The 26,799-nt window shown below is 45.3% G+C and overlaps 1 protein-coding gene across 3 annotated transcripts in view; it reads left to right on the forward strand.

Moving 5' to 3' along the window:
• The first annotated feature begins 866 nt into the window (after nt 1-866).
• Nucleotides 867-26,799, forward strand: part of LOC100338951 (sodium/glucose cotransporter 1) — a 69,245-nt gene continuing 43,312 nt past the window's right edge. Inside the window, exons 1-5 of one of the 3 annotated variants that reach the window (XM_051837134.3) lie at nt 872-1,575; nt 8,326-8,397; nt 14,567-14,671; nt 16,682-16,741; nt 25,947-26,051. In XM_051837134.3, coding sequence (XP_051693094.2) covers nt 1,435-1,575; nt 8,326-8,397; nt 14,567-14,671; nt 16,682-16,741; nt 25,947-26,051 — 483 coding nt within the window. In that variant the 5' untranslated portion in view covers nt 872-1,434. Of the gene's footprint in view, nt 1,576-8,325; nt 8,398-14,566; nt 14,672-16,681; nt 16,742-25,946; nt 26,052-26,799 lie in introns of all 3 variants that reach the window. The other 2 variants (XM_070065730.2, XM_070065727.2) reach the window with 2 other exon arrangements.

The following is a 26,799-nucleotide window of genomic DNA, read 5'->3' on the forward strand; positions in this document are numbered from 1 at the left end:
AGAAAATTTAAAGTACACCTGTGAATCCCATTAGACTTTCTATTGAGCAGCACTGTACTAAACGAGGGCCACATTATTTTGCTCAGGAAGCCCAACCCATAGATTTCTCTTTGTTTTCTTTTTTTTTTTTCTTTTTTCTTTTTTTTTTTTTTTTTTTTTTTTTTTTTTTTGACAGGCAGAGTTAGACAGTGAGAGAGAGATAGAGAGAAAGGTCTTCCTTTTTCCGTTGGTTCACCCCACAAATGGCCACTACAGCCAGCGCCTTGCAGCTGAAGCGCTGCACCAATCCAAAGCCAGGAGCCAGGTGCTTCCTCCCGGTCTCCCATGGGGTGCAGGGCCCAAGCACTTGGGCCATCCTCCACTGCACTCCTGGGCCATAGCAGAGAGCTGGACTGGAAGAGGAGCAACCAGGACAGAAATGGCGCCCCGACCGGGACTAGAACCCAGGGTGCCCGCGTCGCAGGTGGAGAGAATTAACCTAGTGAGCCGAGGCGCTGGCCCTATTTTGCTTTTTAGAAAGTTTTCATTTCTTTTTTTATTTGAAGATTTATTTGTTTATTGGAAAGGCAGGGATAGAGAGAGAGAGGAGAGAGAGACTTCCATCTGCTGGTTCACCTCCCAAGTGGATGCAAGGAACCGGCGCCCGTATGGATGCTGACACTGCAGGCTGAGGCCCAACCATCTACGCCACAGCGCCTGCCCCGACCATAAGCTACTGACTGGGCCCCAAAACAGTCTTCCTGACCCTTGTCAAAGACCCGGATGATTTGCTTACTGTGAGAATTAAATGGATTAATCTCTGGGAATGTAAAGTGCATGGGAGGAGATATGGCACGTAGAAAAAGCTGTAGCATACTAATTACAATAGTAGTTCTTAGTACTATCCTCCAAAAAATTTGTATAAGCACAATTTAAGGGACAAACATGTCAATGGGAGTAATGGCGGGCCCAGATTTAAATGCATGCATCACCAACAAAAGAGCAAAACTGCAGAACTGAGGAGCCTCTGAGGTCTTCCAAACAGGCCTGGGACTAGGACAAGCCAGTGAGGCACTTAACCTGGGCGCAAAATTCACTCGGAAGTCAGGAAAACGCAGTATTTTCACCAAGCAGAAACATTCAGACAGGAGCGGCGTCACTGACTTGGGAAACGCAGCAGACGCCAACATGGCTCGGAAAGACGTCATCACTATTCCGGCCCGCGTTCCGCCTCGGCCGCCCAACTGGACAGCCTCGCGTCCGGCCTAACAGCCATGCCACACCTTTGATTTTACTGCAAATCCGGAAGGCGGCCTTTGCGACCTGCGAGGCACTGGGCCGCAGGGCCTGACGGGACGCCCAGGCTGCCCCGCGGCCCTTCCCGAGGTGCCCTGCGGCGGCCGAGCTGGCGCCAGAGCTGAAGCCGTTGCCGCCTCTCCGGAGGTCAGCACAGAAATGCCCTCCGTGGTCCTCACGGAGCCTGAGCATCATTTTATTGTTTCAAACTGGACCGCCGTGGACATCGGCGTCTACAACACCGTGGACTCCGTGGTGATGGCGTTCTACTTGCTGCTGGTCCTGATCGTCGGGCTGGTGGTATGGCGGAACCCCAGGGCGGGTTTGTCCCTTCCGAACCAGGTCCTTAGCCGCATCTCGCATCAGGGCCCTCCGCACCCTGCCCTGTGCCGGACACTCAGCCTAGACCTCGCCACCCCGCCTCTGCCTAACTCTTCTTCCCTTCCCTGCCCCAAGAGTGTGGGCGAAAAGTCGGGTCTGTGCTGAACACGCATAGACTGTTGTCGGTAATCCCTACACTGCACCGTGTGACAGTTTACAGGGCATTTACATAAAATTTAAAGAAAGCAGAGAACGTGTCTAGGTTATGTACAAATTCTAGGCTATTGTGTATAAGGGACTTGGGCATCCTCAGATTTTGCTGCTCTGGGTGATCCCCCCAGGGGCACTGAGGGACAACTGCACTGTTTTTGGAACCGAGGTGCAGAGGGGGTTTAAGTAACAACCAGGAAATGATGGAGTTCAGGTCTGACCTGAGTCACCACTCTGCTTTGCTAGTAGGACTCCAGGGGGCATGTGTAACTTGGGACTCTAAATGTTCCTTCAGATTTGATTAAGGAGTGTTTAACATTTTCCACAAGGTTTTCTTAAGAGAGTAGAGACTACCTCTCTTTTACTGCCATTCTTTTTTATTTTAAGATTTATTTATTTATTTATTTGAAAGAGTTACAGAGAGAGAGAGAGACAACTTCCATCTGCTGGTTCACTCCCCAGATGGCTGCAACAGCCAGGGATAGGCAAGAGCCAGGAGCTTCAACCAGGTCTCCCTTGTGGGTGGCAGGGGCCAAAGCATTTGGGCCATCTTCCACTGCTTTTCCCAGTCTGTTAGCAGGGATCTGAATGGGAAGTGGAGCAGCCAGGACTCCAGTTGGCACCCATATGGAATGTTGGCTTTGCAAGTGGCAGCTTTACCTGCTCTGCCACAATGCCGCCATCCCCCACCACCACCACCACTCTTATACCAGAGCTTAACATGCCAGCACACAAAAAGATGTCATTGAACTCTTCTACCCAGGCCCAGATACTGCCCATGTTCCAACATAAAGTTAGGTTAGGTGCTGTGACAGCTTTGAGTGGTGTCACAGGAGCTCCACTGAGCAAAACCCAGGTGCCCTTCTGTAGCCCATGCCCGGCCTGCCTCACCAGACAGGAGTGGTAGGTGGCAGTGCCACCAGTGGCTACCACTGGGACAGTTTCTGCCCTGATGACCTTCACTTCGGGGTGTCTCACCAGGTCACGGACAGGATCTTCCCTTGAAGTCCAGTCTTGAGGATTACATCATCACAGTGGACCCACTGCTACAGGCAGATACAGTGCAGGAGACATGGACTGCATCCTATTACAGGACTTAAGTACCAGAAGAGAAAACTGGCCCTTCATTCCAAGTAGGAAGGGAAAAGCCAGTTTATTTATTCAGATGATTCAAGTGATTTTTTCCCCTCACTGGTCTCAATTATAAGAAATACCCTTCTAGGTGGCCTAGGCAGGGACTCTGAATAGTGAACAGCTGTTTTGTGGACATCTGTTTGGGGATCCTCCCCTAGTCCTCTTACTGAATTGGGAATCCCACACAACTTGATTTTGGCCCTACATGGAGCCTACATCTGGTCAAGGTCAGAGGACGAGTAAGTCATCTGGTCACTTCCAAAGGAAGCCTGCTGTCCCTTCTGTTCTGGGAGCCCAGAAACATGCATAGATACCCAGAATTCCTTGGTCCCTTTCCTTCTTTATGTTTTCTTTCCCTTGGTTCTTAAAAAAAATAGTATTATTTGAGAGGGAGAGAGAGAGAACGAGTAAGCAAGTGAGCTCCTGACTGCTTAATCACTGCCCAAATGCCTCCAGTGGGCAGGCTGGGCTGAGCTGAAGCCGGGAGCCAGGAACTCAATCTAGGCCCCCAATATGGGTGTCAGGAACCCACACACTTAAGCCATCACCTGCAGCTTCCCAGGGTCTGCATTGTCAGGAAGCTGGAGGCAGAAGTCAAACCAAGGCACTCTGATACGAGGTATGAGCATCTCAACCAGTATCTTTTTTTTTTTTTTTTTTGACAGGCAGAGTGGACAGTGAGAGAGAGAGACAGTGAGAAAGGTCTTCGTTTTGCCATTGGTTCACCTTCCAATGGCCGCTGCGGCCGGCGCACTGCGGCTGGCGCACCGCGCTGATCCGATGTCAGGAGCCAGGTACTTATCCTGGTCTCCCATGGGGTGCAGTGCCCAAGGACCTGGGCCATCCTCCACTGCACTCCCTGGCCACAGCAGAGAGCTTCAACCAGTATCTTAACCACTAGGCTGAATACCTGCCCCCTTGGCTCTTTATAGAAATCATATATGGTATGATTACTTACACAATATTACCTGCTCACTGTGAGAAGTAAACAATCCATAAATATGGAAAGAATAAGTTATTCTTTCCCCCATCCATCCTCATCCATCTGTAACCAGAGTCCTGTATCCTTCCTTCTCTTTCTCAGTGCTATTGTGAGTTATAGTCTCTCACACACACACACACACACACACACACACACACACACAAAATGGGATCATTTCATACACATTATGCTTTAGCTTACTTTCAGTTAATACGTTATGGAGAGTCTACAAATGAGTAGATACATATGTAGCTCGTGTTTTAATTAGCTGCATAAGAGTCATGCAAACGTGTACCATTCAGTTCTTTCCTACTAATAGACACTTTAGATTGTTGCCAAGTTTGTTTGATGTGTTGGCACAATTAACTTGGGTAGCATAGATTCCAAAAAATGGCAACTTCTGGGTCAGAAGTGTCTCATACACATATAAACACACACACACAGAGACAGACAGACAGAGGCAGACAGACAGACAGAGATTTTGAAAATGTAAAATGTGTGATTGGGGGGACAGTGTATGTTCCCATCTGCTAGTTTACTCCCTAAATTCCTAACAGTGGCTGGGGAGGGTGGGAGAGGCAGGGAACTAGAACTCAATCCAGGTCTCCCAAGTGGCAGGAACCAAACTGCTTGAGCCATCACCACTGGCTCCCAGAATCTTTAATAGCAGGAACGTGAAGTCAGGAGCCGGAGCTGTGGCTCATTCCCAGACACTCTGATGTAGGTTGTGGACATCCTAACTGGTATCTTAACCATAGGCCAACCACTCAGCCCTTTTTTGTGCATTTTTTCATCCCGTTGCTTCACTTGACTTTTGGTAACTTGTCTGTTATTTGAATTGTTAGTATGTTTTTCCCAAACTGTCATTTGTCTAGATCAGTGTTTCTCAAGCGTCAGGGCTAACAGGCATTTGGGGCTAGATATTTAATTCCTTGTGGTGGAGGGTCTGTCAGTGCATTGTAAGATATTTAGAACCTGATCCCTTCCCACTTGTGACTGTCAAAGCTGTCTCCAGATGTTGCCAGATGCTCCCTAAGGGGGTGGGGAAATCACCCCTGGTTGAGAACCACTGATCTTAATAGTGTCTTTTTGATATTAGAAATTTTATTAATTTTGCAGAAGTCAATTATTTTTCTCTTCCTTGTGATCTTCTAGATTTCCTGGCTCAGGAAATTTTTTCCCACTCCAAGATCGCACAAATATTATTCTAAAAATTTTAATAACATTTTTATAGATTTTTAAGTGGTTCAATCTCAGACCCTCTGGAATTTACCTTTATTATATGATAGATGAGAGGTGTTTTAATTTATTTTCTTCCCATTATTAAACAAACCGCCCTCTTCCCACAGGCCAGAAGTGTCCACGTTTGCACAGTTGGGCCTCCTTTCTGAAAACATTCATAAGCTTCTGACTGCTGAGCCCCACAGGGGCTGGGGAGTCTTACTCTGCCACTGGTGCCTTGGCTTTAAAAGATATTAACCCAGGGCATGGGGGCCTTGCACTTTTTTTGTTTGTTTTCTCTTTAATAATTTCAGCCCAGAAATCTTAGAGAAAGTTGGATGCATTTTCCACCCCATCAGCCTGGCTGCTGTGGTGTTGTATTTTCCAGAAAGAGAGCATGGAGGCTCCAACATCAGAATCAGCCCTTTAAGGCACTTTAGGTTGGCTGGAAAGCCCAGGGGGAACATATCAGGCATGGAAAGCCAAGACACTTGGGCAAAAGATGTCCTGCATAATGGACCCCTGTGTGGGTGAGACCCCAGTGGAAAGAAGGGGCCACCCAAGAAGGGTGTACTTTTCTCTGAAGGGAGGAGAGAACTTTGCTGATGGCCTTGCACAGCTAGTGGATCCAAAAGGCTTCCATAGGGGAGGCAGATCATCTCAAGAGCCTTGGGTGACTACTGATATCATACATAAGAGTCATATTTGTTAAATAAACAAGAGTCACTGTGCACTAACTTCCCACAAAGGACTTCTGTCTCACAAAGAGTGGTACCATGAAGCTCAATAGTAAAACTTGTTCTTTTAATATATTAAAAGGAGGATATTATCATGTCTCATAAGTAATAGTTATGTCTGAGAGTTCCAAAAGATCTATCAGCCCTTGTATAGACTGTTGAGGAACACTTCTCTCAGTTTTCTTTATGCCATTCGTTTATTTTTATTTTTATTTCTCAGATAAAACATGGGAGGGAGCAGGAAGCAGGGGAGAATGAGCGGGAAGGTGGGTACAGTGGGAAAAATTACTATGTACATAGTGTTGTATTTATGAGATACATACAAATGATAAATAAATAAATAAATAACATACATACATACATACATAGAGGAAGAAGTCAGGGGCATGTGCTTAAGTCACCTTCTTCCCCAGAATCTCTCCTTCTTGTTTGGTGCTTTTTAAAATTTTTTCTTTTAAAATTTATTTTATTTATTTGAAATGCTGATTTACACAGAGAGAGGGAAAGACAGAGATGTCTTCCATCACTGGTTCACTCACCAAATGGCTGCAATGGCCAGGGTTGAGCCAGGCCAAAGCCAGGAGCCAAGGGTTTCTTGTAGCTTTCCCACATGGATGCAGGGGCCCAAGGACTGGGCTGTCTTCTGCTGCTTTCCCAGGCCATTAGCAGGGAGCGGTCTTGTAAATGGAGCAGCTGGGACTTGAACTGGTGACTGTATGGGATGCTGGTACAGCAGGTGGTGGCTTAACCCACTACATCACAATGCCAGCCCCTGTTTGGTGCTTTTCCAATGGAAACAGAAAGCAATTTCTTTTGTCTTAAAATATTTTGTAAATTCCTTTTTAAAGTTCTAATGTGCCTCTACCAACACATTATTGATACCTTTCTTTAGAAGATCTTTTGGAGACATAGAGTGTTTGGCCTAAGCCTGGCCCAGTCCCAGCTGTTGTGGGCATTTGGGCCAAAAGATAGGAGCTCTCTCCTTGTCTGTCCCTCTCTTTCTCTCTGCCTTTCAAATGAAATGAATAAATAAATTTTAAAAATCAGCTATGGGGGCTGCCACTGTGGCACAGCAGGTTCAGCTACCACCTGCGACGCTGGCATCCCCTATGAGCACCAGTTTGAGTCCAGGCTGCTCCACATTCCATCCTGCTCCCTGCTAATGCACCCAGGAAGGCAACAGAGGATGGCCCAAGTACTTGTGCCCCTGGCACCCATGTGGAAGGCCTAGATGGAGTTCCAGGCTCCTGGCTTTGGCCTGGCTTCAGGCTGTTGGGGTGGCCACTTAGGGATTAAACTAGCAGATCGAAGATCTTTCTCTGTCTCTAACTTTGCCTTTCAAAAAAAATGAGCTATGCGCATAGTACGCCCTGGATAACTGTTTTCTGAGTGGATAAAGTAAGATTAACTTAATATGTGTAGAAGTTACTTGTTTAGTTTAAGGATTTATGACATGAAGAGATTGCCTGCTTAAATGTAGACAGGGATGGGTACAGTGGCATAGTTGGTAAAACTGCCACCTACAGTGCCAGCATCCCATACAGCAGACAGTTCCAGTCCTGGGTGCTCCACCTCCAATCCGGCTCCCTGCTAATGACCTGAGAAAGCAGCAGAAGATGGCCCCAGGACCTGGGCCCCTACACCCACATGGGAGACCTAGAAGAAGCTCCTGGCTCCTGGCTTCAGCCTAGCCCAGCCTCAGAAGTTGTGACCATCTGGGAAATGAACGAGCAGATGGAAGATTCTCTCTCTCTCTCTCTCTCTCTCTCTCTCTCTCTCTAACTCAGCCTTTCAAATAAATACAATAAAACAGAGAAAGAGAGAAAGAAAAAGAAAGAGAGGATAATGCAGACACCTGGTGGTGGCAGTTTTGCTTTTTCTACGGAAAAACAGTTTTATCAACCAGCTGTCCTCTTTAGGTCATAACTCATCTTGGGAAATCCAGGAGAGTCCCAGCATTGTCTTCTGGCCCTAGCAGGTCTGGGAGTCAGAGCTGGGGCCCCTGAATAGAGAACAACTGAACACATTGGAAGGACCATGGCATGGCCATGTAACTTCCCCCCTGGAAGAAGCGAGGTGCGTATTTGGATTTGCCATTCCTGATTGATCTACACACTCAGTAAACTGTTTCCCTCCCAGGCTTTGCCAGAAACCATGGCACTGGCTAATTATTTGGAGAAAGACTTAAAGCAGTTTTGTCCTTAAGGGATGTCGAGGAAGAGACAGGGCCATGCAGTCTTGTAGCTGGAAGAGATTGTATCTCCAGCTCTGCAGCCAGAGGCATGGGTCTCAACTCAGGGGCATGGGTTCTGTCCTTCAAATGAAAGAAGGGAGGTGTGGATTTGCTAAATGAAGGCCATCTCCTTAAGAGACCTGTGTCTTTGGAGCAGTTTAGTCTCTTGTATTCCACTGGGATTTATTATTATTATTATTATTGTATTTTAGGCTGTGCTGTTCCGCAGACGTGCGACAATAGGAGACTTCTTCCTGGCTAGCCGAAATCTCACATGGTTCCCGGTGAGCAAGCCTCACATGTGGCATTCCACTCTGGGGGCCACATCTTAGCTGTTTATTACTTTAATTTACATGTTTTTACTTAGAATAATTTTAAGTTGTTAAATCTGAAATGCCATTTAATCAGTAGTTCCCATAACTCTTTTTGTTAAAGATTTTATTTATTTATTTGAGAGGTAGAGATACAGAGAGAGAGGGAGAGACAGAGAGAGAGAGAGAGATCTTTCATCTGCTGGTTCACTCCCCAAATGGCCACAATGGCCAGAGCTGGGCTGGCCAGGAGCCAGGAACTTCTTCCAGGTCTCCCACAAGTATGCAGGGGCCCAAGGACTTGGGCCATCTTCCACTGATCTCTCAGGCCATAAGCAGAGTGCTGGATTGGAAGAGGAGCAGTCAGAACAAGAACCAGTGCCCATATGGGATGCTGGCACCACACATGGAGACTTAGCCTACTATGCCACAGTGCCAGCCCTTCCCTTAACTCAAGTTTCTTAATTAAATATTTCCATTCGTCAACTCAGTTTAGTTCAATAACCATTTATTAGGTACCCAGTAAGTATAAGGTGCTGTTCTAAGTTTCAAGACACAGAAAAAAATAGGTAACTCCACCCTCTGGAATGGGAGTTAGGTGCATATTGGTCTAATCAGAATACATTAGTCAGTACCGCACAGTGAGTCTGAAAGGAGGTGCGCATGTAAACTCAGGCTTGCTGGGTAGAGGGAACACTTACTGAGAGATAGGATAGGTCCTGGAGAGGTGGGGTTGTTCGAGCAGGATTTGGAGGTGGAGTAGCTGTTTTCCAGGTAGATGAAGTGTGAGAACATTCCAGCAACGGGAGCAAAAGAGGCCAAACATGGAGGTGTGGAATAGCACAGTGCTGACGGTGGGGGCAGGGTAGAAGTCTAGAAATATGTTTTGTTTGTATATTAAATATTTATTTGTTATACAGAATTATTCCATCCAAGAATGGGACTCACAGTCCCCACAGCGGTACAAGCAGCTTTCTGTCCATGGGTAGGGGTCAGGGGGGCATCCTAGGGAGAAAGATGGGAACTGTGCCAAGCCTGAGCCATCTTTACAGTTTATTATTGTTATGTAAAAATCTACACATGGTGTCCACATAAGAATGTAAGGTACAAATAGGAAATTGTGCAAGAACCAAGCCCTTGTTTAATCGTTTATTCTTTGGCCTCAGATGTGAAGTCTTGTGGCACGTGTACGGTTTTCACATGGGGCAACTTCTCCTGCAGAGAAGCCCGGTCTCGGGAGGACAGACTGCCTTCCTTTGAGGGAAGAGGAAAGTGCAGCCATAAACAACCTAAAGAAACGGCCTTCCCCAGTAATCTGGGAGCTTCGAGGAAATGCTTTTTCCTGGTGTGAGCTTTCTGAATCAGGCTTCAATTTTTTTTTCTTTGTAAACCCAGTTGAGGAAGAGATTAATGTGGGACTCCTACTTTATTTATTTATTTATTTATTTATTTATTTGGATGAGGACCCTTATCACCAGGATCTCTTCCTTGGCTACAAGGCCTCCAGTCTTTTTTTTCTTTTTAAGATTATTTATTTGAAAGTCAAAGTTACAAAGAGAGAGGGTTCCATCTGCTGGCTCACTCCTAAGATGGCCACTATGGCTGGGGCTGGGCCTGTCCAAAGCCAAGAGCCAGGAGCTTCTTCTGGGTCTCCCTCGTGGGTGGAAGGAGCCCAAGCATTTGGGCCATTTTCTGCTCCTTTTCCCAGGCACATTAGCAGGGAGCTGGATCGGAGGTGGAGCAGCTGGAACTTGAGCCGGCATTCATATGGTATGATGGCATCACAGGTGGCGTTTTACCTGCTATTCCACACCAGTCCATTTCTAGTCTTTTGTCTGAACTTGTCTTTGACCTTAAAGTCATGTTTCCAGCACCCAGAAAAATGGGAACCACCATCCTGTGTCTTACAAGATTGAGACACTTGAGGGAGTTTTCAAAAGACATCAACACAGTTTAATGGTTCCCAGTATTTACATATCAGTGTTACAATTTATTATTTTCTTTGCTGTGACTTTTCAATGTAATTGCTGCTTAATGAATAAATTGTATTGTAGCATATTTAAAGGAAATTGGAATGAAAGAAAAACCTTATCACTCTTCTTTTTGTATTTTTATTCAACCAGCAGATAGCTGATAGGTATCAGTGGAACCCATGTTGGAACCCATGTTTGCCAAGAACCCCAGTGACCTCCACAGCACTTATTCCCATGCCCACTTACTCCCATTTGATACATGCATATTCTGAACTATGTCTAATTCGTGCATTTTACCTTGGATAGTTATTTTTAAAAAATTCCTTTGTTGGGGTCAGCGCTGTGGCATAGCCAGTAAAGCTGCCACCTACAGGGCCAGCATCCCATAGGGGCACCAGTTTGAATCCCAGCTGCTCCACTTCTGATCCAGCTCTCTGCTGTGGCCTGGGAAAGCAGTAGAAGATGGCGCAGGTCCTTGGGCCCCTGCACCTGCATTGGACATCCAGAGGAGACTCTTGGCTCCTGGCTTCAGATCTGCGCAGCTGTGGCCATTGCAGCCATCTGGGGAGTGAACCAGTGGTTGGAAGACCTCTCTCTTTCTCTCTCTCTCTCTCTGTCTCTGTCTCTGCCTCTCTAATTCTGCCTTTCAAATAAATAAATGAATATTTTTTAAAAATTATTTTGTTTAATGCTTTTGTTCTTGCATAATACTTTATCTTGTGTTAACATTGTCAGTGCCATGTTCTTTTGTTTTCATTCACCTAAAAGGCTTTGTTGTTTGAAGCCTTTTTAAAATTTGCATTTTCATTTAAAAGGCAGAGGAACAGAGGGAGAGCTTCCATCCACAACAGCTAGGGCTGGGCCAGACCAGAACCAAAAGCCAGCAACTCAGTCCACATCTCTCACATGGTGGGTAGAGAACCAACGACCTAAACCATCATCTGCTGCCTCCCAAGGTGTGTGTTACCAGGAATCTGGATTGAAAATGAAACCCGGGGGCCGGCACTGTGGCATAGTGGGGTAAAGCCCCGGCCTGCAGCGCCGGCATCCCATATGGGTGCCAATTCAAGTCCCGGCTGCTTCATTTCCAATCCAGCTCTCTGCTGTGGCCTGGGAAAGCAGTAAAAGATGGTCCAGGTGCTTGGGCCCCTGTACCCACTTGGGAGACCTGGAAGAAAATCCTGGCTCCTGGTTTCAGAATGGCTCAGCTACGGCTCTTGGGGCCATTTGGGGAGTGAACCAGCGGATAGAAGAACTATCTGTATTTCCCTCACTCTGTGTGTAACTCTACCTCTCAAATAAATAAATAAAAATCTTAAAAAAAAAAAAAAGACACTCAGGGCTGGCGCTGTGGCATAGTGGGTACAGCTGTCACCTGCAGTGCCAGCATCCCACATGGGCACCACTTCGAGTCCCAGCTGCTGCACTTCTGATCCAGCTCTCTGCTATGGCCTGGGAAAGCCCCAGACGATGGCCAAAGCCCTTGGGATCCTGGCTTCAAATTAGCCCAGCTCTGGCTGTTGCAGCCATCTGGGAAGTGAACCAGTGGATGGAAGACCTCTCTTTCTCTCTCTCTCTCTCTCTGGCTCTAGCTCTCTCTGTAACTCTTCAAATAAATAAAATAAATATTTTTTTAAAAAGTTCTTGCAGTTGCAAGGCTAGAGTCCAACTCTAATATAAGATGTGAGCATCCCAAGCAGCATCTTCATTGCTACGCTAAATGCCTGCCCCTCAACATTTCTTTTTTGTTTGTTTGTTTAAGATTTATTTTATTGGCCGGCGCCGCGGCTCACTAGGCTAATCCTCCGCCTAGCGGCGCCGGCACACCGGGTTCTAGTCCCGGTCGGGGCGCCGGATTCTGTCCCGGTTGTCCCTCTTCCAGGCCAGCCCTCTGCTGTGGCCAGGGAGTGCAGTGGAGGATGGCCCAGGTGCTTGGGCCCTGCACCCCATGGGGATACCAGGAAAAGAACCTGGCTCCTGGCTCCTGCCATCGGATCAGCGCGGTGCGCCGGCCGCAGTGCGCCGGCCGCGGCGGCCATTGGAGGGTGAACCAACGGCAAAAGGAAGACCTTTCTCTCTGTCTCTCTCTCTCACTGTCCACTCTGCCTGTCAAAAAAAAAAAAAAAGATTTATTTTATTTATTTGAAAGACAAAGTTACAGAGGGAGGTAGAAACAGAAAGAGGTCTTCCATCCACTGGTTCACTCCCCCAGATGGTTGCAACAGCTGGAGCTGGGCCGATCCGAAGCCAGGAGCCAGGAGCTTCCTCCAGGTCTCCCACGCGGGTGCAGGGGTCCAAGGACTTGGGCCATCTTCTACTGATTTCCCAGGCCAAAGCATAGAGCTGGATAAGAAGTGGAGCAGCCAGGACTCAAACTGGTGCTCATATGGGATGCCAGCACTTCAGGCTGGTGCTTTAATCCAATGCGCCACAACGCTGGCCCCTCAACCTTTCTTAATAACTTAGTTTTACATGTGTCTCATATCAAAAGCATAATATTTATTTTTTGTGATTTTTTAAGGTTTTCTTTCTTTCTTTCTTTTTCATTTGAAAGGCAGAGTTTCAGAGAGAGAAAAAGATCTTCCATCCACTGGTTCACTCCCCAGATGGCCACATCAGCCAGGGCTGGACCAGGCTGAAGCCAAGAGCCAGAAGCTCCATCTGGGTCTCCTACATGGGTGACAGGGGCCCAGGCACTTAGGCCATCTTCTGCTGCTTTCCCGGGTGCAGCGTCAGGGAGCTGGATTATAAGTGGAACAGCAGGAACTCAAACCAGTGTTCATATGGAATGCTGGCGTTAACAGGCAGCAGCTTAATTCACTGCCACAACACCAGCCCCAAGAGTCGGGTTTGGATTTTTTGCTTGTTTTTGAAATATTTGTTTATCTATTTCAAAGGCAGAGTTACAGAGGGAGAGGGAGGGAGAGACACAGAGAGCTCTTCCGTCCACTAGTTCACCCCCAAAATGGCCACAATGGCTGGATCTGAGCCAGTCGGGAGCCAGGAGCCAGAAGCTTCTTCTGGATCTCCTACAAGGGTGCAGGGGCCCAGGCACTTAGGCCAGTTCCTAAGGGAGCAGAACCAGAAGTGGAGCTGCCAGGACTTGAACTGGCACCCATATGGGATACCAGCATTACAGGCAGCAGCCTCACCTGCTACGTCACAACACAGGTGCCAAGTTTTGGTTTTGAATGGAGTGGTTACTTCCACTCCATTCAAAAGTTATTATTGCCTTGGGAGGTATTTTGTTCCTTTTTAAATGCCTCTAGGAATTTCTTTTATTTTGAATGTGACAGTTGCTGGCTGTAACAAAACAAATGTTACAGTTCAAGTACAGAACTTGAAATTTTCTCCCTACTTCATCTTTATAACCATAATTCTAGTCCCCAGAAGAATTTTGTTCTATATACTGCCAAAATCACTATCCTGCATATCTAAATGTGTCCACAAGTGTCATAGACATGTAGAATTAATGAGATTTGTAGTATGTATTATCATTTTTGTCACATAATAGAGCTACCTTATTTTTGTATGCTACATTGTATTTCATCATATTCATGTACCTTGTTTTAACTAGTGTCTTACAGATAATAAGGTTATTAATATTTCTTAATTATTTCAAACAAGTCACATGCAAATACATCAGTGGACACTGTGGAGAATGGCAGCATAAGACTGGCTGTCTGGAGTAGGTGTGTGGGGTAACAGTGAAGATGCTCACATCTCTTACCAGAGTATCTGGGTTCAAAACACTGCTGTGGCTTTTGACCCCAGCTTCCTGCTGTGCACATCCTGGGGGGCAGCGGTGATGGCTCAAGTCATTTGGTTCCTGCCACGCACATGGGAGACCTGAAGTGAGTTGCTGGCTCCCAGCTTTGGCTTGGCCAGTCCTGGCTGCTGTGGGCTTTCATGGAGTCAATCAGCAGGTGGAGCTCTGTCTGCTCTGTCTAAAAGGAAGGCAGTCAGGCTATCTTCTTCACTTTCTGCTTCTTCACTTGTCTTCTAATTAATGGTAGGAGCTGTATAGAAGCAGCAGGAATGGGAATTGTACCCAGGGGATTAATGCCTTCTGAGAAAATGTGAAGTTCCATGGGAATTTACATTTGTGAAAAATGTATTCTTACAGATGGACTAATAGTTATGATATGTAATCATCTCTTGTTTTTCAGATAGGTGCGTCCCTTTACGCCACAAATATCAGCAGTGGTCACTTCATGGGCCTGCCTTGGAAAGGAGCAGCTTCGGGGATTGCTATTGGTACCTTCCAGTGGATCGTGAGTAGCTCTCTTTCACAGCAATCACCCTTCACCTTTGTCATTGTCCAGCTGAAACTCATATACATAAACACTTTACATGGGGCCAGCACTGTGGCATAGGGGATTAGCCCACTGCCTGTGATGCTGGCATCCCATATGGGCACTGGTTGAGTCCTGGCTGCTCCACTTCCCATCCTGGTCTCTGCTAATGTGCCTGGTAGAGCAGTGGAAGATGGACCAAGTCCTTGGGGCCCTGCACCCACATGGGAGAACTGGAAGAAGATCCTGGCTTCAGCCTGGGCCAGCCCTGGTCATTGTCACCACTTGGGGTGTGAACTAGCAAATGAAAGATATCTCTCTCTCCCTCCCTTGCCCCCTCCCCTCCCTTCCCTCCCTCCCTCCCTCTCTCTCTCCATCTCTCTTGGTAACCCTGCTTTTCACATAAATAAATAAATAAACAAACAAACATTTAAAAAAAACTTTCAACCTGGAGTAAATATTGAAGACTTCTTGAGAAGTCACAGAGCAAAGGAACCACATTTTTTTTCTTTTTCAAAAGGATTGTCAAGTTTACATTCCAAGGCTATAGGAAGACAGTAAAGGAACAACTGCTGGGGCCAGCACTGTGGTGTAGTAGGTTAAGCCTCCACCTGTGGTGCTGGCATCCCATTTAGGCGCTGGTTCAAATCCCGGCTACTCCATGTCCGACCCAGCTACCTGCTGATGGCCTGGGAAGGCATCGGAGGGAGGCCCAATGCTTGGGCCCCTGCACCCATGTAGGAGACCCAGAGGAAGCTTCTGGCTTAGATTGGCCTAGCTCCAGCCATTGTGACCTTTTGGGGAATGAACCAGCAGATAAAAGACCCCTCTCTCTCCCTCTCTCTCCCTCTCTCTCCCTCTCTCTCCCTCTCTCTCCCTCTCTCTCCCTCTCTCTCTTTCTCTCTCTCTCTCTATATATATATATAATATTACATAAAATATATAATATATGTATATATTTTATATATTTATATATAAATTTCTTTTTCTACCTGTAACTCTGCTCTCAAGTAAATAAATAAATAAACCTTAAAAAAAGAAACAAATGCTAGGATATTAGTCAGGTAGAGAAAACATGATTTCAAAATTTAATTAAATGCATATATGTACATTTGTGTATGTTAATTATATTATGTGTGTATGTACAGATATATACACATATATCTGTATGTGTATGTTTTGTCTTTTGCACAGTGTATCAAAAATGGGCTCTGCTAAGCACTTTGAGATACTCAGCTACAAATCTAAATGTTTACTACAGATCTCCTAATTAATCTTCCAGAAATACCAGGTTTCAACCATAAATTTTATGGAATGTTAGATTTATTTCATATTCATAGAATAGATTTATTATAGGAAGTCTGGATTATAAATAATTTGTCAGTCTTGTGTTACTAATCGCTCTATAAAACATTTGGCTTTTTTTGATAAATCTGAAAACTCCATACTCTCTGAGCCTCATCTTATTTCTTAGAGACTATAAAGAGCAAAGAGTGAAAACCTAATAAGGATCCTTGTTCTTATCACCATACACCTCCCAGAATTTTCAGACGTCTCCTGTCCTCTTACATTCAACTCATTGTACCTTTTCTTTGTAGAGAAAGTCAGAGCCTAACTCATTACTTCATATCAATTGCATGAAATTTTGGTATCGTTTCTCTCTTTTTCACGGAATGGTTCTGATTTTGTTTCTCTTTTTTGAAATCTAGCTTTCAGATTTAATTATGAGCTACCTTTATTCCTTTCTGGAATTAGGAAAATAATAAATCAAATCTAATAACCTTGAAAATTGGTATTAATGAGTCCCCCAGAATGGACCCTCCTATCACGAAGATCGTGCTGTGCCCGTAAGTTAGGTTCATGGTGCTGGGCACTGCATGCCGGGCCTGCTTCTCTGAGGTCCCACTGTAACGAATGCTAATGAGCTTGCATCTGACTTAGGAGCTGCCTGATGGGACCTGACTCAGCAATTGTTCTTCTCGGTTTCAGTCTGTAATTCAGCTCTGTGTTCTTGGCTGGGTGATTCTTCCTGTTTACATCAAGGCTGAGGTGAGTGCTCATTGTCAGTTACGGGGTTCTCTGCAGTAGTTGTCTTCCACAAATTGCCTGTGTACTAAAAATGTCCTGGAGGGCGAGGTAAATTTCTGCCTCTTGATGCCTGTACTGACTTCCGTAATGCCTGAGAGGTCTCCTTTCTGCCTTGAGTAAACAGAAGGCAATAATTGTCTGCTGTTTCACTCTGGACCTTATTGGAGTCCACTTCTTCAGGCCTGTATAGAAAATGTTTTAAAACTTCATTTCTAACATCAGACCTTGGGGCCGGCACTGTGGCACAGTGGTGAGGCCACTGCCTGCAGTGCCGGCATTCCATATGGGTGCCAGTTCAAGTCCCAGCTGCTCCACTTCTGATCCAGCTCTTTGCTCTGGCATGGGGAAAGCAGTAGAAGATGGTCCAAGTCCTTGGGCCCCTGAACCCACGTGGGAGACCCAAAGGAAGCTCCTACCTCCTGGCTTTGGATCAGCAGCTCCAGCCACTGCAGCCATTTAGTGAATGAACAAGCGGATGGAAGACCTCTCTCTCTCTCTCTCTCTATCTCTGCCTCTCTGTAACTCTGCCTTTCAAATAAATAAAATAAATATTTTTTAAAAAAGAATCAGACCTCAAAAAAATGGAGAGGGCCAGCACCATGGCTCACTTGGTTAATCCTCCACCTGTGACGCTGGCATCCCATATGGGCACCGGTTCTAGTCCTGGTTGCTCCTCTTGCAGTCCAGCTCTCTGCTGTGGCCCAGGAGGGCAGTGGAGGATGGCCCAAGTCCTTGGGCCCCTGTGCCTGCATGGGAGACCAGGAGGAAGCACCTGGCTCCTGGCTTCGGATCAGCGCAGCACCAGCTGTAGTGGCCATTTGGGGAGTGAACCAACGGAAGGAAGGCCTTTCTGTCTCTCTCTCTCTGTCTATAACTCTACCAGTCAAATAAAAAACATTAAAAAAAATGAAGCGAACAACTACAATAGTCCCTTAGTATCCATGCAGCAACGGTGCTAAGATTCGCACTCCCTCCCCACTATGGAGGGAGCAGCAGAGCCTCAAATTGCTTATAGAAAATCTCAGAGTCTACAGCCATACCACCCTGAATGCGCCCGATCTCATCTGATCTTGGAAAATCCCAGAGTGCTTGTCTATATGCTATACACGGTGCACATCCTCCTGAAAGCTTTAAATGATTTCCAGCTTACTTAAATAAAATGTAATATAAAGTAAATGCTAGGGGCTGGCACTGTGGTGTAATGGATAAAGCACCGCCTGCCGTGTCAGCATCCCATGTAGGCGTTGGTTCAAGTCCCGGCCACTCCACATCTGATCCAGCTCTCTGCTATGGCCTAGGAAAGCAGTAAAAGATGGCCCAGGTTCTTGGGCCCCTGCACCATGTGGGAGACCCAGAAGAAGCTCCTGGCTCCTAGCTTTGGATCGGCACAGCTCCGGCCCTTGTAGCCAACTGGGGAGTGAACCAGCAGATGGAAGACTGACCTGTGTGTGTGTGTGTGTGTGTGTGTGTCTCTCCCTCCTCCCCTTTTCTCTCTGTGTAACTCTGACTTTCAAATAAATAAATTTTTTAAAGTAAATGCTATGCAAATAGTTGTTTTACTATTTTGTTTGGAGAATAATGACAAGGAAAAAGTTTATACATGTCTAATACAGATGCAATTTTGTGTATGTATGTGTGTATATATATATACACACACATGTATGTATGTATGTATGTATGCAATTTGTAGTTGGTTCCATGTACAGATGTAGAACTTGTTCATTTACAGGGCCAACTATATGTTAGTGACTGGAAGATATAATACCTTGAAAAGATCTGTTCTCCGATCCATCATGAGAAGTGGGATACACAGCAGACTCATAGAATGGCAGATGTCCTAAATAGCACTCTGGACTCAGAATCAGCCCTTAAGGCATTCGGATCTGGCTGAAGAGCCCATGAGAGTATTTTAGGCATGGAAAGCCAAGACACTCTGGAAAAAAAAAAAAGAAGAAGAAGAAGACCTAAATGAAAGATCTCTGCGAGTGAGATCCCAGTGGAAAGAATGGGCCATCAAAGAAGGAGGTACCTTTCTCTGAAGGGAGGAGAGAACTTCCACTTTGACTATGACCCTGTTGGAATAAGATCGAAGTCGGCGAACTCAAAAGGCTTCCATAGCCTTGGCAACTCATGACTAGAGCCTAAGGAGATTACTGACGCCATAAACAAGAGTGTCAAATTGTTAAGTCAACAACAGGAGTCACTGTGTACTTACTTCTCATGTGGGACCTGTCCTTAATGTGTTGTCCAATGTGAAGTAATGCTATAACTAGTACTGAAACAGTTTTTTACACTTTGTGTTTCTGTGTGGGTGCAAATTGATGAAATCTTTACTTAATATATACTAAATTGATCTTCTGTATATAAAGATAATTGAAAATGAATCTTGATGTGAATGGAATGGGAGAGGGAGCGGGAGATGAGAGGGGTGCGAGTGGGAGGGAAATTATGGGGGGGGGGGGAGCCATTGTAATCCATAAACTGTACTTTGGAAATTTATATTTACTAAATAAAAAAAAGTAAAAAAAAAAAAAAAAGATCTGTTCTCTCCTTCTCTCCATATTGGTCTGTGCATGGGATGTGATTCCAAACAAAATCCAAACAGGATTTTTTTTTTTTTTGAGGAACTCAACAAATTGATTGTAAAATATAGGTAGAAGAGAAAAAGTGTGAGAATAGCAAAGATCGGGCCGGCGGCATGGCTCACTAGGCTAATCCTCCACCTGCGGCACCAGCACCCCAGGTTCTAGTCCCAGTTGGGGTGCCATTTCTGTCCCGGTTGCTCCTCTTCCAGTCCAGCTCTCTGCTGTGGCCCGGGAGTGCAGTGGAGGATGGCCCAAGTGCTTGGGCCCTGCACCCACATGGGAGACCAGGAGAAGCACCTGGCTCCTAGCTTTGGATCAGCACAGCGCGCCAGCCGACTATGACCATAGCGGCCACTTTGTGGGGGTGAACCAATGGAAAAAGGAAGACCTTTCTCTCTGTCTCTCTGTCACTGTCTAACTCTGCCTGTCAAGAAAAAAAAAAAAGAATAGCACAGATAATGCCTATCAGAGGAAAAGAAGAAAGAGTTGCCCTACTAAATATCAAGACTTACTATAAATCTGTAATATTAAATGCCATATAATATTGTCGCAGGAATTGGCTCACTGACAAGTGGAAGAAAGGGAAAGTACAAAAACACTCATAGCTGTGGACATTGACTTGTGACACTGATGGCCCTGCAGATCACTGTGGCCAGAAGGGGTGGGTAATTATCATATAAACAAAACTGGAGCCCTACAAAAATAATTTTAGATTTATCAAAGACTTAAATAGGACAAAAATTTTAACTTTGATAAGAAAGCCTAGAATATCTATGTCCTTGAGATGGGGAAGATTTTTAAATAAAACTTGTAAATCCCAGATCCCTGACTGACCACTAACACACATGTGCATATATGAGACCCTGGAGAACTCAAACAGAAAAAGGAAGGAACAAGAGGGAGGTCTGGGCCGGCGCCGCGGCTCACTAGGCTAATCCTCCACCTAGCGGCGCCGGCACACCGGGTTCTAGTCCCGGTTGCCCCTCTTCCAGGCCAGCTCTCTGCTGTGGCCAGGGAGTGCAGTGGAGGATGGCCCAGGTGCTTGGGCCCTGCACCCCATGGGAGACCAGGAAAAGCACCTGGCTCCTGGCTCCTGCCATCGGATCAGCGCGGTGCGCCGGCCGCAGCGCGCCGGCCGTGGCGGCCATTGGAGGGTGAACCAACGGCAAAGGAAGACCTTTCTCTCTGTCTCTCTCTCTCACTGTCCACTCTGCCTGTCAAAAAAAAAAAAAAAAAAAAAAAAAAAAAAAAAAAAGAGGGAGGTCTGTGTGAAAGACAGAACTCCACCTGGTGAGTTTTGTGAGTTTACTGTGCCTTTAACTGACTACATGCCCCAACCCATACAGTGTAGGCAGAAGTATTTCTGGTTTGAGTTATCAGAGGACAGAATTGAGGATTGGCAAAGCATCTGAAAATGTAGTGGAGAGATCCACAAATAAGGGAACCAAAAAGAGGGTTAACTCTCCAATCTAGGTGTGAATTTTGCCCAAATCCTTGGCTGACTACCAAACCTCACAGGTGCAGAGGCAACCTCCTGAGGGCAGCTAAACTAGCAAGCAACTGGAAGCTGAAAAGCAGGCAGAAACATGAGCTCTGCACATCACAGACGTGGAGGAAATGGCTTGGAAGATTTTGCAGTGTGAGTTCTGACAAGTTAATTGTCTACTGAAACAAGAAATAGCAATCCCAATGAGAACAAAATAAGGTTCCAAAGTGCTACATTATATTATCTATGATGGCCAGCTTTCCACCAAAAAATTACTAGACATACAAAGAAAGGAGAAAATAATTGCAACATACCCTCCAGCAGAAAAAAAAAACAAACCAATAAATAGAAACTGGTTCTGTAGGGGTCCAGATGTTAATAATGGACAAAATGTAAAGGAAAACGTGATGTTAATGAATGAGTAAATTGGGGCTGTCAACAAAAAAACCAAAACTGCAGAAAAGAACTAAATGGCAATTCTGTAGTTGAAAACAGAGGAATTGAGATGAAAAATTCACAAGTGGGCTTAACAGAAGAATTAAGATGGCAGAAGAGAAGATAATTTTAGTATAATAACACTCAGGATTTGATGTTGGTGTGTGGCATAGCAGGTAAAGCTGTGTCACCTGTGATACCAGCATCCCATATGGGTGCTGATGGCCTGGGAAAAGCAGTGAAAGACAGTCCAAGTGCTTGGGCTTCTGCCACCCACATGGCAGACCCAGATGAAGCTTCTAGCTCTCCCTCTCCCTCTCCCTTTCCCTCTGTAAATCTGACCTTCAGATAAATAAATAAATCTTTAAAAAAAAACTCAGAGACCTGTGGTACCATATCAAGCAGTCCAAATACATGTAATCAGAATTCTAGAATGAGTAGCAAGAGAAGGAAGCAGGAAAAATGTTTTGAAGGATCAATGAGTGAGAATTTCCCAGATTTGGTAGAAAATACTAATTTACAGATCCAAGAAGTTTAACAAACACCTATTAAAATAAGCATGAAGTCTCTCCTAGTTTCAACATAGTTAAACTGCTGAAAGCCAAAACCAAGGGAAAACATCGAAAGCAGTAAAAGAAAAATAACCCATTAGTAATTGACTTTTCATCAGAAACAATAGAGACCAGGAATCATTAGAATGACACATTCAGAATGTTGAAAGAAAGAAAAAACTGTCAACCAAGAATTCTATATCCAATGAAAGCATTCTTCAGAAATCAAGGTGATTGAATAGCTACTAATTTCTTAACAACACAAAAAGCACAAACGATAAAGAAAGAAATATTTATTGGACTTAGTTGAAATGTAAACTTTTACTCTTTCAAAGCTATTGTTAAGAAAATGAAAAGATAAGCTAGAGTCTAGGAGGAAATATTTTTACAAAACTTTGTGGCCAGTGTTGTGGTTTAACAGGTTAAGCTGCCACTTGCAATGCCAGCATCCCATGTTGGAATAGCTGGTGTAAGTCCCAGCTAGTCCACTTCCAATCCAGCTTCCTGCTAATGTTCCTGTGAAGGCAGTGGAAGAAGGCCCAAGCACTTGGGTTCGTGCCACCCACATGGGAGACTAGGGTGGAGTTCATGGCTTCTGGTTCCTGCCTGGCCCAGCACTGTCTGTTGTGACTGTTTGGGGAATGAAACAGCAGATGGAAGATCTTTCACTCTGTCTCTCCTTCCCTCTCTCTCGGTCAGTCTACCTTTCAGATAAATCTTTTAAAAATGTGAACAACACTTGAAGCAGAATTATTGGATGAGGTAGGTTACAGTTTATCTGTAATAAAACACATATCCAGAAAATACACTCATGTTTTTTATTGTTTGAGAGATAGAGACACAGACAGCTCCCATCCAGTAGTTTGCTACCCAGATGCCCACAGCTGTCAGGAGGTGGACACGATCCAGGTCTCCTGCATGGGTAGCAGGAATCCAGTAATTTGATCCAACACTGCTGCCTCCCATGGTCTGCACTGGCAGGAAGCTGGGGTCAGGAGCTCCAACTGGAAATTGAACTCAGACACTCCAATGTGGGATATGGTATCTAAACTACTTCACTAAATGCTTGCTCTTACTTTTATATTTTTTAAAAGCTCACAACTCAATAAGAAGAAGGTTTAACAGATGTTTCATTGAAGAAAATAATGCAAATGGCAAAGTCACATGAAAAAATGCCATTATTAGCCATTAGGAAAATATTAATCCAGTAAGATATAAGTCCACACTCATTTATATTCTTATGTGCTGGTTGGGTGCAGCTTCAAGAGGAGACTCAGTAGAGGCTTAGGAAAAAAGAAAAGTTAATTATTGCTATGGTTTAAACATGATTTGGCTCCCAAACTTACACTGGACTTTAAGCCCCAAAGTCATAAGTTAATGATACTAAGAGGGTAGAAATTTAATCCAATTGTAATATTTAGGAGGTGGGCCTAGTGGGAGGTCATTAAGTCATTGGCAGCATGCCCTCAAAAGGTAGTTCTCACAGGAGGGTTGGTTGTATAAAGCTGAGTTAGGCCTAGTCTCTCTCTGTCTCTCTGTTTCTCTCCTGGCTCCCTCTCCTTTTTCCCCTCCCTGCTTCCTGGCTCACCATGTAGTCATTCCTCCACACTTCACATCCTCCAGCTTCAATAGATGCCTAACCAATGGACCACCCAGTCTTGGACTTGAACCTCTAGAACCCTAAGCAAAAATAAACCTCTTTCCTCCATAGGTAGCCTGTGTCAGCTGTTTCATACAATATGAAAAGTAATGAAAAGCTGATGAATCAAATTATACTCAGAGGTCCTCAAGACATCAGGCACAGCAGGCCACGCCATGCAAGGCCATGGGTGAAAGACATCAGAGTGCTCAGGAGGCAGAAGACAGGAGTAAAGGGAGGGGTTTAGGCCACTGTCTTTTTTGGGGTTTCTGCAGGAATGGCAAGACACAGAAGAATGCACAATTAAGGCTAGTTTGAGATATGTTAGTGGGCTTTGGACTGGAGGGTTGGTCTCTGGTTGCCTGGCACCTGTTCCTGGGATAATTAAGTCAGAAGAATATTGTGTCCTGGTGTGCATGGGCCAGAGAAGGGAAGTTTGACTCTGGATTGGTTAGTTTGCCTTTCAAAGGCGTGTTCCTGCCTTTGTTGTCTTTAAGAATTGGCTCATGAGAAGGGCAGTCTGCCAACCAGAAGGGTTTTTTAAGATATCAAAACATCATTATATACAGAGAATTTAAAAATACTTACAGTATACACCCTCTAGAATGGCGAGGACAAAAAGACTCAAACTACCAAGAGTTGGAGAGGTTGTGGAGCAAGAGGGGAGCTTGTATGTGTCTTGAGCTACATTAGTCATGTTGGAAGACGATTTGGCAGTCTCGTAACAAATTAAACCTTATCACCCAGCCATTCTATTCCTAGGCCTTTACTCCCAAGAAACCAAAACCTAATCCACACACAGATTTGTACATGAAGTTTCATAGCAATTTTATTCATAATAGCCAAACCTAGAAAGAATCTAAACTGCAATCAGAATGAACAACATGGGGTATGCTATACCACTCAGCACAGGAGTGCAGACATGCCTCACATGCATGAGTCTCAGGATCATGCCAAGTGAAAGAAGTTAGACTAAAAGAAGATCCATTTTGTGTAAGCCTTTATGTTTGAATTTCTAGAAAAGACAGATCTGTGGTGACAGCTCACACCTGTCGTCTGGGACCAAGGTAGAGGGAAGGGCTCAATTGAAAAGTCAAGTGGCTTTGTGGGGACTTTATGGGGATGTTAAAAATGCTTTTTCTTGTGCATATGGTAATGATTAAACATTATGCAAACTCATCCAACTGTACACTTAAAATGGGAGAACCTCACTCTGTAAATGATGCGTTGACACTGTTAAAATTTTTAAAATAAATAGTGGAGTGGGTGGTCTAAGTTTGAAAGATGTGTTTGCCTTGAAGTACAACCTTTGCCATTGTGAAGCCATAAGACCAGGAGAGCCACCTCAGAATGTGACCATATTTTGAGATAAGGTCTTTACGGAAGTAATTCCATTTAAATGCGGGCCCTAATCCAATATGACATTGAAAGAAGAGGAAATCTGGGCACAGCCAAGCACAGAGGGAAGATGATGTGAAGACATAGGAAGAAGACACCTGCCACGAAGCCAGGAGAGTCTGCCTGCCATGACACTTCCATCAGAGCCCTCAGAAGAAGCAAATCTTGTCAGCACCTTGAACCTCCAACCTCCGGAACTGTGAGAAAATACATGTCTGTTGTTTAAGCCGTCCAGCATGTCCTGTTTTGTTACAGCAGCCCTGGCAGCATAGGGTGTGTACTAAGCATAAAACAGCTGAGAATCCTAGAGCCTTCTTGAGACAGTGAGCCATTTAGGGCAGTACATAATTTTGAGCCAAGTGGAAAGTGAGAATAATAAGAGCTGTAGGTGTTCAGAAGAGGGTATATGGTCACTGTGAAGCCCCCAGGAAAGTCTTAAAGCAGACGGAATTTGAGTTAGCACTGAAAATACTACATGCAGAGTCCCGCAGACAGGAGCCCACAAAGACAAAGCCAAAGGCACAATGACAGTCACTCACCGAGTGTTTACTCACCTACACGAGCCAGGCAGTCTGCAAGGCCATTGAGCATAACGAACAGAGAGGACACAGTTCCAGCCCTTGTGCTGCTCACAGCCCGAGACAGTGGAGAAACAGAGAGGGGTCGTTTGGCGCATCATAGCTCTGCTGGCACAGAGCCCAGGTCAGAAGGCTGTGTCAAGTTTCGTCTCCCTGATAGCCTGTGCTATCTTTGTTCTATGTGACAAAGCCCTTACTCTGGCTCTGCGACTGTTCCATCCAAGTGTCTGTCCTCATTAGACGTGTTCAACTAGCTGGATTCCCTTCTGCATTTTGCATATTGCACAGAAAGCTGGGTGCTAGGCTTCTTGAAGACAATGATATTGCCTCACCTTCCCTAGCCCTCCAATCTTAACAGGTGTCACAGGCGGCAACCACTAGGCCCTGCCCACCATTGGCTGGATCTCTGACACTCAGTGAGCCAGCTTCATTCCCATGGATCTGCCTCTTCTGCCTTCGCTGTCTGATGGTGACTTCGCTCATTGTTTGTACAGGTGGTGACATTGCCAGAATATTTGAGGAAGAGGTTTGGGAGCTTCCGGATCCAGATTCTCATCTCTGTTCTGTATTTATTCCTCTATGTCTTCAATAGGATCTCGGTGAGTTATGCAAAAGACTGCCCAAGAAAGAGAATTAAAAGTAAATCAGAAGGCAGGATTTAGGATCATGCTAGATTTATTCTAGCAGTTTACTCTGAGACCTCATAAATTACTTGTCGGCCTCTGCTGACTAAGCCACAGAAGAGGGAAAATACCTCAATAATACGTGGCTGTACCAGATGTATAAGCTACAGGTCTCTCCTCTGTATTCCCAGAGCTCCTTGCCCTCCCCCATCTCATATCATTAGATGGGCCTGGCCCAAATGCTGTGGTGTCTGCAACTAATTGACCTTGTCCTTAGGTGATGTACTAGGAACAACCTGGAAGTTACCATCAGCCTTACAAGAAAACTTAAACCCCTTGCTGTGTCTTTCAAGGGTGTTCACCTGCCTCTCTGGCCCAGGGCCCTTATCTCCTCCCCTTTCCTCGCCCTACTCTAGCCATGTTGCCTGCCCTCTTGAGTCTCTCAAATCAGTAAGTTTATTTCCAGTTGAAGCTGAGTGGAAGAAGTAAATAATAAAACTACAGATGTTGGTGAGAAGAGAGCCTATGAGCCCTGTGAAGTAGATGTTGAGGCAGCCCTGCAGCATGTCTAGAATGTTCTTTCTCTGGATTTCTGGGTGACTGGCTCTTTGTCACACCTTGGAGGAGAAACAACTAGCTCCTTGGAGAGGCCTCCCAAGGATGTGCCTGGTCAGTTTCTATTCCATTACTGTTTCGATTGTCTTAGTCATTCTTACACCAGGTG

The sequence above is a fragment of the Oryctolagus cuniculus genome, chromosome 21, assembly GCF_051225735.1.
Source record: "Oryctolagus cuniculus isolate XC-2025 breed Fujian yellow rabbit chromosome 21, ASM5122573v1, whole genome shotgun sequence".
Classification (NCBI taxonomy): domain Eukaryota; kingdom Metazoa; phylum Chordata; class Mammalia; order Lagomorpha; family Leporidae; genus Oryctolagus; species Oryctolagus cuniculus.